The 17,363-nt window shown below is 41.6% G+C and overlaps 1 protein-coding gene across 21 annotated transcripts in view; it reads right to left on the bottom strand.

Moving 5' to 3' along the window:
- The window catches only part of LOC130184154 (cytoplasmic dynein 1 intermediate chain 1), a 66,403-nt gene that overhangs the window by 18,048 nt on the left and 30,992 nt on the right, over positions 1-17,363 (bottom strand). For all 21 annotated transcript variants that reach the window (XM_056399971.1, XM_056399975.1, XM_056399981.1 and 18 more), the window contains 5 exons: positions 11,014-11,160; positions 9,027-9,140; positions 8,625-8,758; positions 7,944-8,088; positions 2,328-2,468 (listed from right to left, as the gene is read on the bottom strand). In XM_056399971.1, coding sequence (XP_056255946.1) covers positions 2,328-2,468; positions 7,944-8,088; positions 8,625-8,758; positions 9,027-9,140; positions 11,014-11,160 — 681 coding nt within the window. The remainder of the gene's footprint in view (positions 1-2,327; positions 2,469-7,943; positions 8,089-8,624; positions 8,759-9,026; positions 9,141-11,013; positions 11,161-17,363) is intronic.

The following is a 17,363-nucleotide window of genomic DNA, read 5'->3' as shown; positions in this document are numbered from 1 at the left end:
TAGTGTTTCCATAAACTGTTCTTGACATGTGGCAGGCGAGTCTGACACATGTCACCGGTGGAGACAGAGCCCTTGGCATCATGTCGCCTCACACACCGAGCTCCTGCGTATTTAAAGCAGCACTAACCACAGACTGACTGTCATTAGTCTGCTAGCTTCCACCGCTCCGCTCGAGTGGATCTGTACTGTATCTGTATTGGCTGTACATGTGTGTGTGTGTGTGTGTGTGTGTGTGTGGTGGAAATGAGAACCAGGCGTGCTTGCACTGCTCCGTTAATGTCGTTATGACTGTGTGTTTTTAATATGACGGCAACAATGGGAAGTCTGTTGCTATTAAACCGACTGTGTGTGAGTGAATGTGTGTGCATGTGTTTGGTACATCCGGTTGTATGTGTGCGTCTGAGCAAATGTTTCTCATGAAGCACATTGTTAGCCGAGTTAGGCCATCGATAATGAACTCTTCCTCTGTCAGTGAAAAGGCCGCTGTTGAGGGAACCATGGGAAACTTGTCATCTGTGCTGCAGAGGGAAGACACACCACCAGTGATGGGATCAGCGATTGAGAGTGGGGTTAAAACAAGAAGAAAAGAGAGATTAGATGAGACAATGGAAATGATTTCACCCACGAAATCCCGGGTGATGAGATATGAATTTTATGTATGTGTACAGTGCGAAGGGGCTGCAAGAAAATGAGACGAATACGGAGCAAAAGAGCATTATGAAAGAGGGAGGAGAATGTCTGTAGAGATGCAGACTCGTATTAAGGTTGAAGGCACTGTGGGTGTTGTCTCCATGGAAACCAAGAGCGAAGGAGAATGGAGGATCCTTTTATCCCTACTTTTACCTGAGTGATCAAAGGTTTGGTGCCTACTCCGCTATGAGAGTTGTATCAAAAGTATGGTTTTCAGACTCACAGCTGAAGTTATATTGTCACCATAATGCAACTTAAAGGAATGGTAAATGGACTGCACTTATATAGGGCTTTTCTATTCTTATTGACCACTCAAACCTCTTTACACTACAAGACACATTCACCCATTCATTGACATATTCATACAGCAATTTTTCTGTCACATTTACTGATTAGTGGATGACCCGCTTCAGTAAGGAGGAATAGCTCAGATATTTTGGGAAAAATGATTATCTGCTTTCTTGCCGAGAGTTAGATGAGAAGATTGATATCACATTCATATCTGTACGGTAAATATGAAGCTGCGTAGCTTAGCTTAGCATAAAGACACAGGTAGCCTGCCTCTGCCCAATGCTTACTAATCAACTCATTATTGTTCTTGTTGGTTTCATTCAAAAATAAAAATAAAATAAAACTCAGTCTAAAACTGGAAACGTTTCCTGATTTCAATCAGACACCTAAGAATTTAACCAAAAATTCAATGTAAAATTATGATATTGGTCAATTTTTGTAATATTTGTGCATGAATGTGATAGTGATCTTCTCATCTAACTCTAGCCAAGAAAGGAAATAAGTGTGTTTCCCAAAATGTGGAACTATTGCTTCAAACCAATAACAAACTGCAAAGAATTTGTGGAAAATAATTCAAAGACTAAACACGTTTGACAATGAACTGGCATGAATCTGTGTTTCATAAAATGACCATGAATAATTCAGTTCAGATTGTCAATATCTGAGTGTCTGAGTTATTATCTTAAATTATATATTTATTATGTTTTATTAACTATTTGATATCCTATACATTTCAACTTTAAAATAAGATGAGCTATTATTTACTGGCCTTAAATGCACTCATCTTAAAATAAATGAGAATCTCGTCCCCTGGCCTGAACTTTCTGTTTTTATTATTTTCATCTCCAGCATGGGACTGCGGACTGAGGGCTGGGGCTCGTGGTCTCCTGCACATCTGTGTGCTTCACTGATGGAACAGATTGTGGGGGGGAGATGGGACAGGGTGGTGGGTTAACGTTGGACAGAGGCTGCAGGAATGTTAGCGGGATGGCTGGGTGGGAGCCGGGATGAGGAGATGTCACCCGGTCTGATTTAAAGCGAGGGCTGTGGGAAACGCCCACAGGGGAATCTTGAACCGTGTGTGTGTGTGTGTGTGTGTGTGTGTGTGTGTGTGTGTGTGTGTGTGTGTGTGTGGGAAGGGATGTGGAGGGGTTGGTGGTGGGGTGTGGGGTTGATGGGAGGGAAAGGCCTGGGTGTTTGGTTGTGCGGTTCGGGCTGAGGCCCAGTGACAGGCCCCGAGGACACCAAACACACACGCACATCAACACACAAAGAGATGACACAGAAAACACGCCCACAATGACCTATATTCACCCACCAGTACACACACACACACACACACACACCTCAGTGTCGTTGTTGAGGTTCCACAGGTCTAAGCGGCCCATGCCATCTACAGCAGCAAAGATCGCAGGGTTCACAGGTGACCACATGACGTCATACACATAGTCTGCGTTGTCCTCAAACGAGTACAGAGGCTTGTTGTGCTGAAAAAGAGGAAGAGAGGATATCTGTGTGAGTGTGTATGACTGAGATGGTGTGAAAAAAACATTGGAGAGAAAAAGAGAGAGAGAGTTAGGGATTACAGCAGATGACACACTAGAAAGAAAAGAGAAGAGAGAGAGAGAGAAGGAATGGAGAGAGGGAGTGAGTGAGTTTCAGACAGAGTGGCGCTGCCTCAGCCTTGGGGCCTGTCTGGGTGCACAGCCTAATTAAAAAGCCTAGCACATTCACACAGCGCCATAAAACCGCTGGGAGAGATGAAAGGGAGGGCCCCTCCACAAGGTGTACTGTAACCTCAACACAACAGCTGTCTGAGAGAGAGAGAGGGAGAGAGAGAGAGAGAGTGTGTGTAGTCCAACCAACGCTGAATGTTTTAGACCTATACCAATATCAGTATTTTAGTGTAAAAAATATCTATAAGCAGAGGAGAACAAGATGAAAAAAATGACTCAAAGTAGGCTAAAATAGTTCACTGATGATTTTTTTTGTCAAATTAGGTTACAGTCAGAGGTTTGAGAACAAATGTAGTCAGTGAAAGTCTTTAGAAGTGTATTAAAATCGTGTACACATTGTATTGTATTGTAGAAATACGGTGGCCCCCACTGCCCAAAAAAAGCTATAATGGACAAAAAGCTCAACACAGATATGAGTGTCTGTGTGTGTGTGTGTGTGTGTGTGTGTGTGTGTGTGTATCCCCATCTCTCAGACTGGCTGTTAGGATTCCAGAGGCTTACAAACTGCATTCCTGACAGGTAGAGTGGGAGGGGTGGAAGACAGGAGACAGGTTGGCTGGAAGAGCAAATGAAGGAATGTAGTCTCTTTTTCTCTCTCCTCCTCATGCCTTCTCTCTTTTTTTTCCTCCATCACCTTTACTCTCTCGCACCATAGTTGCTCTGAAAGGCTGTGAGACCTGCAGACACACAGCGGTACACACACACACACACACACACACACATGCACACACACACACACACACACAAACCAAACAGGGCCAAGCCAATTTCAAGCCTCGATTGAACCTGTTTTCCAGCCGAACAGGTGACAGCAGAGGTAATTTTTCTCCACCTCACTGTTTCAGCATTCGATCAGCTGGGCGGCCCCTGTTTATGCTCTCTACTTGTTTTAGTCTGTGTCCCCATTACTGCTTGACTTAACTCTTTTACTCATCTTCTATCTCTACAATATTTCATATCCACTGGTTTTATGTAAAGCCAAAACCAAATTAACACATAACGTAAGAGTTAAGATGAGATGAGTCCTCTTTCTATCTTCCGACTACTCAAAATATAAACTACTATTTTACTGTTGTCTGGCCATAATCTACCCATCTTAAATAAGGTGATTTGGGTAAATAATCTGCAGCAACAAGTCTTAAAACTAATCTTAAAATTAAGCTTAATCCTTGTGGCGCCGCACGTGAAGTAACTGCTTGTCATTATCTTACCTGTGCTCAGGAGATGGGATGTTTCGTGCACGTTTGAACTTGAAAACCATTATTGATACACTGGATACTGATAGTTAACGTCAAAGTGCAATGGCAATTTATTGTTTGGTTACCCTCCCATGTCTCTGAACAAGTTAACCAGCTAAGAAAATGGATGAATGGGTGGATGTAAGGTTAGTTAAGCATTTAATTCGGAAGATATTGATGATAAAAAAATTGTTTCCTTCACAGTCACACTAGTAAATTCCCACTGAAATAATACAAACCATAAATTACTATCCAGTACTACAATTGTTAAAAGTCCCATATTTTACACTTTTCCAGTGTTTTATTTGAAGTTTTGCTATCCATAAGAAGATATATTTAGGTACCAAAAACCATTGCAATGTAGTTTTACATCTCCTCTCTCAGGCTTCTCTCTGGAGCTTTAGTAACAACAGGTCGGTGAGCCAATCATACAACAGGGTCTGAGCCTCTCTTCTGATTGGCTGGCTGTCTCCTGAGTGACTAAATAAAAATATAGCAGATATCAGGTAAAAGCAACAGAATCCTGCAAGGCTGGATGGTGAGTCCAGATAGGCCAGAGTGAGGGCAGTGACTGCTTTGGTGACATCACAAAGTTATGGAAGTCCTGACGGCTTGTTTTAAGACACAGTTTCTGAATTCAGGCTCTGTGCATTCCTCCATGGACTGAGTGCTTTGATACTTTCACAGTATAAAATAAAACCTACACCTGCTTAATAATAAAAAAGACATGGAAATCTCACCTTACACAGTATGGGACCTTTAACAAGTTTGTGTTTGCTGTCTCAAAATTCAAACTGTTACAAAGGTTGTGAGTGTTACATAAACCTCTCATCACTCCACCCTCCAGAAGGACCAATCCATCTCTTCTCTGCAGCAGCCAGAGTCTTACAATCTCACTGGATACATCCTGGTGCATCTGCCACAGGATGTGTGCTAGCTTAGCTTCACACCAGATTTAACAACCACACACTGTGGGGACTGAGAAGTTGTCTTCAAATTAGGAACTGTTATGAAACGTTTCATAAGCGGAGATGTAAGAGCACACCAGGACTAAACCCTTGACAGAATCTCATTTTCTCCTTTCCAAATATATCTACAGACACTCATCTGAAATATTATCAACACTCATTAACAATCACCTGAGCTGACAGTGATGCAGGCCTTTAATTAACTTCTTAAGAGAGCAAAAGTGGAATGATTATGCTTCATCCAATCACTTAATAGACGCTGGTTTTGGGGTCAAGAGAGCAAGACGGTTCAAGCTATGCACAATTATAAACCCACTCCCAGCTGTCGTGACGTCTTCACACTCTGGCTGACTCGAAGTGTTTTCACTAACCACAATATTTGCACCGCTGAGTGTAAAAACATCAGCAGACTCCTGTACGGCGGCCTTTTTGAACTGCGAGGGCAAACGTGCGTGTGAATGCAAAGAGAATCCCAAATGTGTGTGTGTGTGCGTGCATGTTGGTGTGTTACAACAGTTTGTGATGGCTGTGATTGGTGGGTTGAAGGCAAACCTCAAGGGGATTTTAGGTAAGCAACGGCAGCTTGCTCAAGGTGTACGAGAGGCATGTGTGGTGTCTATGTTTACACACACGCGCACACATGCATACACACACACACACACACACACACACACACACACACACACAGGTATTTTGCCTGCCCACATACAAACATGGCTTATGTGGGATAAGAGACAGACGCACATTCCTGTGGTGCCCCTCAAAGGAAAGGGAATTCCCAAATCCTGAAAAATAACCCGCTCTCCTGATGAAAATCCACAGAAATGTTTTAATATGTGTCATGGGACCCTTTGCACGTGACTTATGGACTGGCTGCATGCAAACATGAGCTAAAATTCATCTTTACTGCCTGTCATAGCCAAGTATAAAAACTGTAACTGGATCTTGCATAAAGCGAAAGGTATTATGCAATATGCATTATGTATTTTCCTTACATTGAATAGTTCTCTCTTTGATTTCTGGTTGTTTTTGCTGTTTGACGCCCTGCTCATGTTGATCTCTCTGTCCTTCAACGTTAGTATCACTTTCCACTATAACCATGAATTTTTATTTGTCTTTAAAATGCCCCACGGCCGTTTTCCACTCACTCACACTCCTGCTGACTCTTTTATCCGTTGTCCTCTCCTGCTGGTTTCTTTCCATCCTTCCTTCCTGCCTTCTTCAATCTTTAATTCTCTATTTTATTAACACAATCATATTTTCTTCTCTGTTCAATTACCTGAAGTTAACAATGCAATGTCTCAGCTTATAGGTCGTACCATAAATAAAGTATCCGTCTATCTATCTTTCTATCCATCTATCTATCTACACCATCCTATTACAATCACAGAATATCTTCAACTCTTCTGTGCAGTATCTCAGATGTACCAAAGCGTTCTCCTTTGTGTCTCACGACCTCCACCGCTGCCAAAAGTGTCCTTTGAATGAGTTAGCTAACTTTTCTATTCTCCAACCATCTCTCTGACAGAAACAGTGACTGTTTCCTTTTTACTGCCACTAAAATGCTGCCAAATGGAATTCATCACATCGGTTTGAAAGGAGAACAAATGCCCTGAGTGGACGAGGTCACTCAAAACCAGCGAGGGGAGGAGTGCCCACCTTCAGAATGTGTCTGAATTAGATCCACTGAGTGCCCCTGCAGGCGGCAGCCAGCACTGGTCCCATAAATGCATTTGGGTTTTGCAGGGATGGGGGACGAGTGGCGCTCGCATACAGGACACACACAATTTTTGAACAATACCAAATTGGTATTGGTAAATGTAATTAATGTGGCTTCAGTTCAATTTATTACCAAAAGACAAACTAATTATTGGCTAGGTCACTCTGGCCTATCATTGGTCCTTGGTCTTTCAAAATACGTAAGTGCAAATAAGCAGTGTTGACAACTTAGCGTCCTTGTTGCTAGATTAACTGACTTTTCAGACTTTTTTGCAAAAAGAGCAACTAGCGACAACTCTAGCAACTTTTTGGGACAAACCCTCACTACTCTCTGTAGAAGAGAGTTGCCAGTTTTGCCCCACGAGCGCGAGGTCAAGTTTTTCTTCCACACGCACACATCTAACTTTCTCTCTGAGTGATGATTTTACAAGTAAAGATAGCCAAAATCACAGCACAGCCATTATCTTTAACTTATGTGTTTGAAACCTGAAACCAGCTAGGCGGAATGCAAATACTACACAGTCCAGCCATATATTAGGTTTTGATTTAGTCTTGTTTAAAATAAAATCCTGTTCATGTCATAATCATTCTTTGTCCTGGAGTGATGGTGACAAATTTTCTACTTTTCCTGTGAAGGCAAAATCAGCTACGTTGGATATTTTTGCCCTGAGTTATGCGTCACCAGGCAAATCTTCCTCTGATGTCCAGCCTACTTCTATACTATTGGCAGTAAACCTGTTTTTACCATCTATAAAACTACACCATTTAATTAGTACATCTTACTGGTTGTGAGGCACAGCCTGAGAGGAAACTGCCTGGCAGGCTAAACTCAGGTTAAATTAACCAGTGTTCCAAAATAATTTGTGCAACAAAAAGTTCCACTTGTCAAAGTTTCAATATCACAACAGTTTTGTCATTGACACAAACGCTTTTGCACTTTGCTATTGAATCATTTCACGGCACACCCACACAGTATCCATATACCCGGCCACACAACTCACCCACATTATTCCCCAACACACACACACACACACACACACACAAACACACACACACACACACACACGCAGACGCGCACACACACACGCAGACGCGCACACACACACACACAGACACACAAGTAGTAAGAGACTGATTTTCAAAAAGTTGCTCACCTGCAGTTCTCAGCTTTACCCCCCCCCTGTCTCACACACACATACGCACACACATATATTTATATTTCTGCTCTGCCAGTCCACAATCAACCCCCCACACATCCCCTCTCGCTCTCTCTCACACACACACACACACACACATTATACCTTGGTGCTCCAGAGTTTGACAGTCCAGTCAAAGGAGGATGTGATGAAGAGGTGGGAAAAGTCCACGGTGCCCACTGCGCTGTGACAGCTGATGCCCGTCACTGGCCCCTGGTGGCCCTCGAACATCTCACAGATACCTGCCTTACTGGAGATGGACAACACAAGTATAAAATTCATAACTTTCTAAGCACTGCAGTTGTCTCACATTGGGTAAATATAAAAGGGTGAAGTAGTTTGTGTCTCATTGCGGATACTCATGCTAAAAACAAATTCACAGCACATAACAGAGCTTTGAGTTAAAATCATTAACTCTTTGAATTCATTTTTCTTAAAACAAGTGAAACTATTTAATCTTATTCCAAATTAATTTTAATGTTTCAATCATTTCCAAGGCCACAAAGCAAAAATAAACATTAATAAATTTAATTAGAAAAAACCTCAACATGCCTCCTAAATGTATATTTAGAGTTATTTTATATTATTATACATATATTCTCTAGATTATGTAAGCAGAAAAATTAAACAAAGACTTAAATCACCTCTCGGCACTATGAGCACCGTGACCATGTTATATCCTGTGACCATTTATGAACATGTGTATAACAGTGTGTGTGTGTGTGTGTGTGTGTGTGTGTGTGTGTGTGTGTGTGTGTGTGTGTGTGTGTGTGTGTGTATACTTACCTGCCATGTCTGGATGCAGTGTAGACAGTGCCCTCCTCACTCCCCACCACATAGTTGTTAACGTCTCCTGTGGGAAAGGCCATGCCTGTCACCGCCACCGGTTTGGATTTATTGTACACTAGTTCCATGGTCTCCTACACACACACACACACACACACACACACACACACACACACACACACACACACACACACACACACACACACAGGCAAGCATTAATGTGAGCCCATAAACACAAGTTCAAAAACACAAACATGCCTCTACACGTCCATCAAAATACATGTGGAATCGCAGGTACATTTTACCAGTTATTGAGTCATAAAATAGTGAATAATGTTTTTTAAGATACGGGTTGCAGCAGGTTGTGTTGACTGTGTGATAAGTGAAGAGTGTGTTGTGTACCTGTGGCTGGGAGAGCATGTCCAGACTCCAGGAGCACATCCTGCCGTCTGTAGACACAGTGATCAGGTTGTTGGCATTCTGGGTGCCAACCACGTTCACGCAGTACACTGGGTGCTACACAGACGCGCGCGCACACACACACACACACACACACACACACACACACACACACACACACACACACGCACACACGTGAATATAAACAAAGCGATACAGCCAAACAGGCGCATAAGAGGATGTGGGTGGGAACACACACTTGCACAACGCATAACACCACGTTTTCAATATCTCATAACTCCTCTGTGAAATGACACAGTCCCTACTGAAACGCTTATTACTCCACTGCATATCGTGATCACAATGATAAATCATGATTATTAGTCTTATTGATTAGAAGCATAATAACTTCTCTGGACATTTCGAACCTTACATAATAAATATTGGGATAATTGGCTGTCAGGGAAATTAAATATCTCAATAATTTCATAAATGAATATTAATAGAATTAGATTTTAAACATGATGATGTAACTTTACCCTTAAGCACATGACATCATTAGATACTCTGTGAACCAACATATGCAGCAGGCGAACAGACACCTCACATGCCAGTGTGCAGTCGTCCTTTTAAATGACTCTACGTAACCATTGTGTCATTACTGGGAAGTAATTGATTTGTGTACTGGGCCGAACAAAGAATCCATTCAGCAATCAGCACCGTGCTCGCTGGCTGGACTCACTGACTGGAGAGGACAAGAGCGACGGCCCCATTATTGGAGTCCACAGCCACTTTAAACCTACAGCATGGATGGCATGTAGCAGTGTGTGTGTGTGTGTGTATGTGTGTGTGTGTGTGTGTGTGTGTGTGTCTACATGCCGTCTGTAGCTGTGATTATAGACAGCAAGCACGGATCTCAAGATATTGTTGGTGTATACTGGTCAGTTATTTGCTGAGGGTCATTGAGTTCACTGGAGCGCCCGAGCTGAACTGTCCTTCCAGTTATATCTACAGTATGACTGCTCACATCAAGTGTGTGATTTGGTGTGTTTGTCTATTGTGAGAACATTGAGTTTCAAAGCTTCTTCTTTCATGGGGACATACATCAAGCCATTGTCATATAAATGTCTTATCCTTCATCCACATTAACAGATACAGTAAAAACAAATTGTCTCTATCAGTTTCAAACTACCACCCACACAGTGTTGATGAAACAGATAACCAGAGTTTTTGAGCGTAAAAAATCATTCTTTATACATAAAACCAAATATACCTATGGATGTTTTTTTGTTTTCGAAATTAGAACTTTGATTGCTGCATATTTAGTCTCGAATGCCAAAGTGTCAGGAGTTTTAATGCTCCTTTGTAATGTTACTATTAAATCACTGTATTATATCCTTTTTAATGCAAATAATTTAAGCTTTTTCATGTAAGTCAGCTTGTTTTAGTGTTTGAAATCACATTGATCTGCAACTAGCAATTATTTTAATTGCTGTAAATGAATCATTTAGTCTATAAAATATCATAAAATGTTTCCCAGTACACAAATACTGACTAATACTGTTTGTATGATATAAAATAAAGAAAAGAAGACAGTCTTCAAATTTGAAAGGCTACAAACAGCAAGCCTTTGGTATTTGAGCGCCTGATAAAGGCATGTTAAACAGATGATCAAAACTGTGATTGATTCTCTGCAGATTCACTAATTAACTAATCGTTTCAACACTAAAAGCACTGTATGACTGTAGGCTTAAAAAATTAACTCTTAGACACGTGTCTGATTTTTAGAAAGAAATAAGAACATTTTAGGTTTCAGTTATGGATGCTTCACAGACGAAGTTACATGTAGTTGTTGACAAGTACATGAATTAACATTTAGGTCTGCTTACACCTACATCAGAGTGTCTTACACACTAAAAATATCTGATGGGTACTGCAACTCTAACATGTTATGTTAGATGTTATGTGTGATGCTGAGAGTCAGCCTTACAGTGTGTGCAGCAGCAGACAGGGGAGTCCTCTGAACAGGGGTCCGACGGTGACTGCGGTTGTCCCACAGTACAATCTGCCCTGAGTAAGTGCCCCCCACCACCAGGTTGGGATGAAACCTGGCAAAGCCCACAGACACCACCGGGGACTGCGGAGAGAGAAGGATAAAGAGGAGGAGAGGATGAGAGAGCAAAATTACTGCATAGTATTCTGGTGTGAGGTTATTTTACAGGCAAGTAAAAAAAAAATTTTAAAAATAATGGACTGAAAAAAAGAGGAAGATGGTTAGAAAAGATAAAATGCTTAGATAAAACAGTAGATGGTAGGAAAAGAGCAAAAACAAAGAAATATGTGAACCGAAAACGGTAATGCTAGACGAAGCATGAGTGAGAAAGAGTGATCAAGGCATCATGATGGGTGGCAGACATCGGGCAGATAGACGGAGAGGGAGATGATGAGTCTGGCTATGGTGGGGGTCCACCGACTAGAGGGGAAAGGGGCGATGCTGGGGCGGAGACCAGACAAAGAGGGGAATTGTGGTCCTCTTTCCCCCAGCCGTTTCACATTACAGCATCAAAACCCCAGCAGCCACTGGAGCGCTCACTGTAGCCTCCATCATGACAAGCGCACCCTTGAACTACCTCCCTCTCCAGTGCCGTGTTTATTGAGTTTTGGTTCCTCTTCACTGCTTGTCCCATGTGGGCTTCTGCGTGCAACAGCTAGCCTCGCCTGACCCAGAGCCACTGAAGCATCTGCGCTGAGGAGTGATGAGAAAATGTTTCAGCTACGTAGTGCTACAGGAGGGCAAGTGATGTTATGCACTGACAAATTTATCCTCCCCATCCATCCATCTAGCAAAGCAGCATAATCATGTTGTTAATTATGTTAATTTATAGGCACGACACAGCCAAGAGAGCATCCAACAAGAAGCTCAGAGACACAAATCACAATTTTGCAATTCGCAAAAGGATTGTTGCCTGATACAGTCATAGATTTTGTTGGAAGAACTGACACTGACAGATTTAATGTTCCTGAAAACGGTGCGTCTGCCATTTTGTTGTTGCGACAACAGCTCTGAGACTGTTTTTGGAGACAGTCTCTAACATTTATTATCAGAATCCTGCCAAATGAATTAATGGATTAACAAGGCAATGGTTGTATGATTGTTTATTTGAATACCTTTATAACAGAGTACATATTAAAATGTTCTATAAACTTTATGATACCATTATTTGTCATCGACTGTTAAATAAACAGTGAACTAATATAATTAAAATAAATATGATTTAAGAATTCAGACTAATTAGAATCACCGCCTTGCAGTTGTATGCCTCCGCTGAAATATGGTTACAATCTCCCCTTCTTGAGTTACAGCATTGAATAATGGCCAGAAGTGTTCTTGGAGAACATTATGATGCCACAGCGAAGTTGACCTTTGACCATTTGGATATAAAATGTCATCACTTTATCATTTTATCCTATTAGATATTTGTGTTAAACTGTCATAATTTGTGAATTATGACCAAAAACATGTTTTCTGAGGTCACAGTGACCTTTGACCACCAAATCAAATCAGTTCATCCTTGAGTCCAAGTGAACATTTGTGCCAAATTTGAAGATATCACCTTAAGGAGTTACTGAGATATTGCATTCACAACAATGTGACGGACATGTTGACAGACAACCCGAAATCAATATGCCTGCAGCCCGGGCTGTTGCCGGTGCAGAGCCACAATAAAAGCAGTAACAAATTAATGTTTGATTGATTGAAGAACCACTATAACAAACCCTCTCAGAAACAATAATGGCTTACATGAATCCCCTTAACCTATGAGAGAATTCATTGGACATTGTCAAATCTAAATCCAATAACGGTGATCAACTGTTAGATTAATGCTCCCCCGGGGCTGCAGGAGACCACCTGTTTGACTGAGGCTGGACATGACAGATTTTAACATTAGCCTCAATTTTATCAAAAACAGTTCTCCGTCTCCTAAAGCCAAGCTGTAACTTCATATTTATCCTTTACGGCTCATTAAAGCCTTCTGCCAACAGGCAACTTAGATGTTACACAGTGTTCCTTGAAAAGTTTAAAGGTCAAACCACTGTCAACTCTTGCATTGAATTTATATTTTTAACACCTCATTATTCAGAATATTCCCTCATAACTTTTTTAGCCCCTTTTTCTTATAAATTATATAAATAAAGTTATTTTATGAAAATGAAGAGATATTGCTCAATAACTGAGCACTGAAGTTTATACCACTAAAAGTAAAAGGGCTAATCAATTTGTGGGGACTACTGGTATATAGTAACTGTGCTAAGGTAGCATCATCATTTCAAATAACTCACATTTGTCCTGGTGTACAGAAGATCAATATGAAGATCTTATGCAGACTGAGTCAATCTAAAAATCTGCAATAGTCTAACATTTGTATTACTTTTCATTTCTCTTTGCATTTCTTTCCCTCCTGCTCCCTCCCCCTCCCCCCCTCTCTCCATCCCCACCACCACACCATGTGTGAAGCAGCCAACTCAAAACCCAGTTCATTTTGAAAGGAGACTGGAAAACAAACCAGAGGCAAAGAAAACACTGCACACTCTCTCGCTCTCTTTTTTTTTGGTTTCTTCTGAGGAGTCATGGCTTCCAGACGAATGGTTTGGGAGTCGCTTCAGATGTCAACACTCAAAATAAACTGAACTTCGGTGGTAAAAATAAAGTTGCTCATCAGCCAGCAGTGAGCCACTCTCCAAAAAGTTTATTTACACGATCAGATAAAAAGGGATCAAAGTTTTTGGTTTATTAGCCTGTATTAGCACACAGGAGTGGATGGTCTGACCTGAATTATCCACAACTGTTTGATTTATTTCACATGAAATTCACCTTGCCAGGTTTATTCTATGGCATATGTACAATAAAGGCAGCTGCAATCGTTAAAAAGAATATGTGAAGATCAAGCCATGTATAACTGTGTAAGATGCCATAGGAGCCAACTATCCTGACCTATCAATAACGAGAATAGTCCAAAAATTATTGAAAGAAGGTTTTGGGACAATAAAACAGCTACTCCAAGCACTCCTACTCAAATCCATGTGGATGACTCTGCCTTGAACTTGATGACTTTTAACATCCCTGAATTTTGGGATGACCTTTACCCTCTGTGGTTGTCTGACAGGCTGCTGTCTGAGGTCTGCGTCCCCAGACTCCATCAGTGGGCTAATAAACCCAAGTCCTGCCCTCTCTGTCATCCCTGTTCACAAAAACACACATCCGCACGAGTACTAAATAGGTACACCCCACCACCAAAACCATTCATCAGTCCTCAGAAAGCAGAGAAACTCTAAACCTTGTAGGGACTGTGAAGGAGACATGAGAAGCAGAGAGAAGGAATTATAAACAAACATCTAACATCTGAGTGAACTACTTTGTCTTTATCCATGTTAGTACTGCATCTTTACTCCCTCATCGCTGACTTTGTTAGGTCTTATCTATTTGCCTAAACCAGTAACCATAAGAATGCTATAAAAGTGTCACTTCTCATTTGAGTTTTAAATATATTTGCCAAATCGGAACAATCTGGAGTACAACATAGACTGTATGCTACCTAAAATATATTAATACTCTTATCTTTAAACTCACTACAGAAACCTTCCTCTCTTTGATCTTTCCAGTAAAGATTCTACTTTTACTATTAACACCATAAAAAATGTAAAATAAACACGCAAATCCCCAAGCATATACAGACACAAATAGAAAACATCCCTGCTCTCTACTCTCTCTTGTTTTTCTTCCACCGGTTATCACCCTGAATAAACATCTCTACCCCACATGAGTAATGAAAAAGAGAAGCAAAATCAAGAGACCCCCTCTATTTGCTCCATATGTTAGTTTAACTCCTAAGCCCTATCAGTGTCCCCATCTTAAGAGGAAAAATCTTGACTAAACTCTGAATCCCCTCTTTAAGAAACCGCACGTTATGCCATCATTCCCCTGCACTGTCAGGCTTAGTGAAAGAGCTACTGAAAATTAGCCCGACTTTGTCCCGATAGTGCACTTTGAGGCGCCTGCCAGCCACAACTTGGACTTAAAATAAAAGCCATTTCCCCTAAATGCTTCTAATCAAACGTCACATCAGCACATATGTTTTGGAGTTATATGCCTTTTAAATCCACTGTATGTCATTAGGCGCTGAAATAAGATCAATTTGTCCCGTGCTATAAGGACGTTTATGATTTAAACTCAAGGGGAATTGGTTGACGGATTCTCAATTTAGATGTCATGTATGAAGTTAACGACCGAGTTTAGAGCTGAATTATAGGGAGCTGGGTTATGTTTATGCCTTTTCTTCTACATTTCATTCATTCATGAGCCTTTTCCATCATTGATCTAAATACTGTTGTTGCATATATTAGAGGCAATTTATTTCAGTGTGTGTAAACATGACTGTATAAATTTTATACAGTCATGTTTACACACACTGTGTAATAGTCTTTACACATACAATATTTTATACTATAAAATATTGTATGTGTAAAGACCATTATTCTGAATTAACGGAAAAGTTTAGACACTTATTTCTAGTTAGATGATTACATTGATGCCATGTCTGTATGGGAAATAAGACGGTACTGCCATTAGCTGGCTAACTTAGCTTAGCACAAAAAGTGGAAACACATAGCCTGAACTATTTCTTGGCAAGGAACGGTTCACAGGCAACCAGTGGAAGCTACTGGTCTCTGTTAACCTCCAAAAAAAAAGGGTGCATTGTCATTTTTACAGCTTGGTTTTTGAACATATTAAAAAATTAGATATAATGTGTTCATTTATGAGCTTTGGAGATAATGGTAAGGGGTTTTGGTTCATTGGTCGAAGCCAGACCAGATCGTTTTCCCATTTCCAGCCTTTGAGCTAAGCTAAGTTAGCTGGTTGTTGGCAGTAGCTTCATACTTGACGTACAGACACAAGAGTGGTATCAATCTTCTCATCTAACTCTCTGTAAGAAAAGCTCCAATAATAGCATCTTTAATAATGAGCTTATTTCCCCAAATGTGGAACTTTTCCTTTAAATCAGATACAGCCACACTCTTCACTTCCCCTGCAGCTCCTCTTCATTTCAGATTCATAAGTCTGGACATACCAGTCATACAAGCACCACATCTGTCTAAATAACACCTCAACAACTCTCTTGCCGGCAATGCTCCCGCTATGATTGCATCTCCATATCAGAGCTGACTCAGTACTGAGCCTGACATTTCATTTCCAAATGCCGAGCGGCTCTGTGCATGGTTCTAATCTCACATGCAGCGCAGGTCAGACACCTGCCAAGTCATCTCCTGCCAGCCCAGACGAAGAGGATGTGGGGAGTGACAGCTCCTGGAAGAAAAAGCAGCAGCGAGAGTCACTTCTGTATATTGGGCCTGAGATAAATTGTGGCCGTTTTACATGGAGACACTCTCGCAGTCAGAACAGTGGGTTTCATTTCTTTCCTTGGGCAAGGTCTACTCTGTGTGTGTGTGTGTGTGTGTGTGTGTGTGTGTGTGTGTGTGTGTGAGCATGCGTGTGTGTGCTTGCACGAGGGAGAAACTCACACACACAAAGTATCATCTACCATATCTCACACAGGCTCACAAGGCTAAGTGCTTCTGGCAGCCCTTATTATATTAATGGGAAGTGTTCTGTAGAGGATAATACACACATGGTAGGCAGTGATGAAAGATGGCACCCAACGAGGGATTAGGGAGATTCGGAGGAATGACAGAGAGAGAAAGAAAGTTGTAGTGAGGGGAACACTCCCTCCTTTGTTGCCTCCTCCTCTCTTTCGTTTTTTCCTCGGGCAACAAACTGTTGCTGAAGTCGGCTTGGGAAGGTACAAACGGAGCGAGGGTGCTATGGTGAGAAGAAAAGAAGGAGGCGGGGGGGCTGATAGGGCACAATAGAAAGTATATCGTCCCAAGTAGATCCACGGTCCATGCCCCCACCCCCCACCCCAGCTCAACACACTCATGTGTTTTCCACTCTGCCTTATCAGGACCAGATGGATCCGACTGTCTTCTCTTGCATCCCCGCTTCTCAAACGCCCCCACCCCTGCAACCACCTTTCTCCTCCCTTTCTCCCCCTGGCTTTGCTCGTTTATGACACCCCACGGATTTTGTCACTCCGTGGTTTCTGGCGAGGAGAGAGAAATACCAAGCAGAGTCTCCATTTCACCGAGCAAAGAATGACGGTTTGACGGAGGGAAAGCACGAGGAGGAGGCTCCGGGAACACAAACAGGCCTTTCTCTCTCCCCTCTGGAGCTGCTCTCCCTTTATTTTCCATATCTTGTTTGTTTGCTTGGCTCATATTTTCACT

Source organism: Seriola aureovittata, chromosome 16 (genome assembly GCF_021018895.1).
Source record: "Seriola aureovittata isolate HTS-2021-v1 ecotype China chromosome 16, ASM2101889v1, whole genome shotgun sequence".
In the NCBI taxonomy this organism is placed as follows: Eukaryota; Metazoa; Chordata; class Actinopteri; order Carangiformes; family Carangidae; genus Seriola; species Seriola aureovittata.
This window is presented reverse-complemented; position numbering and strand designations above follow the sequence as displayed.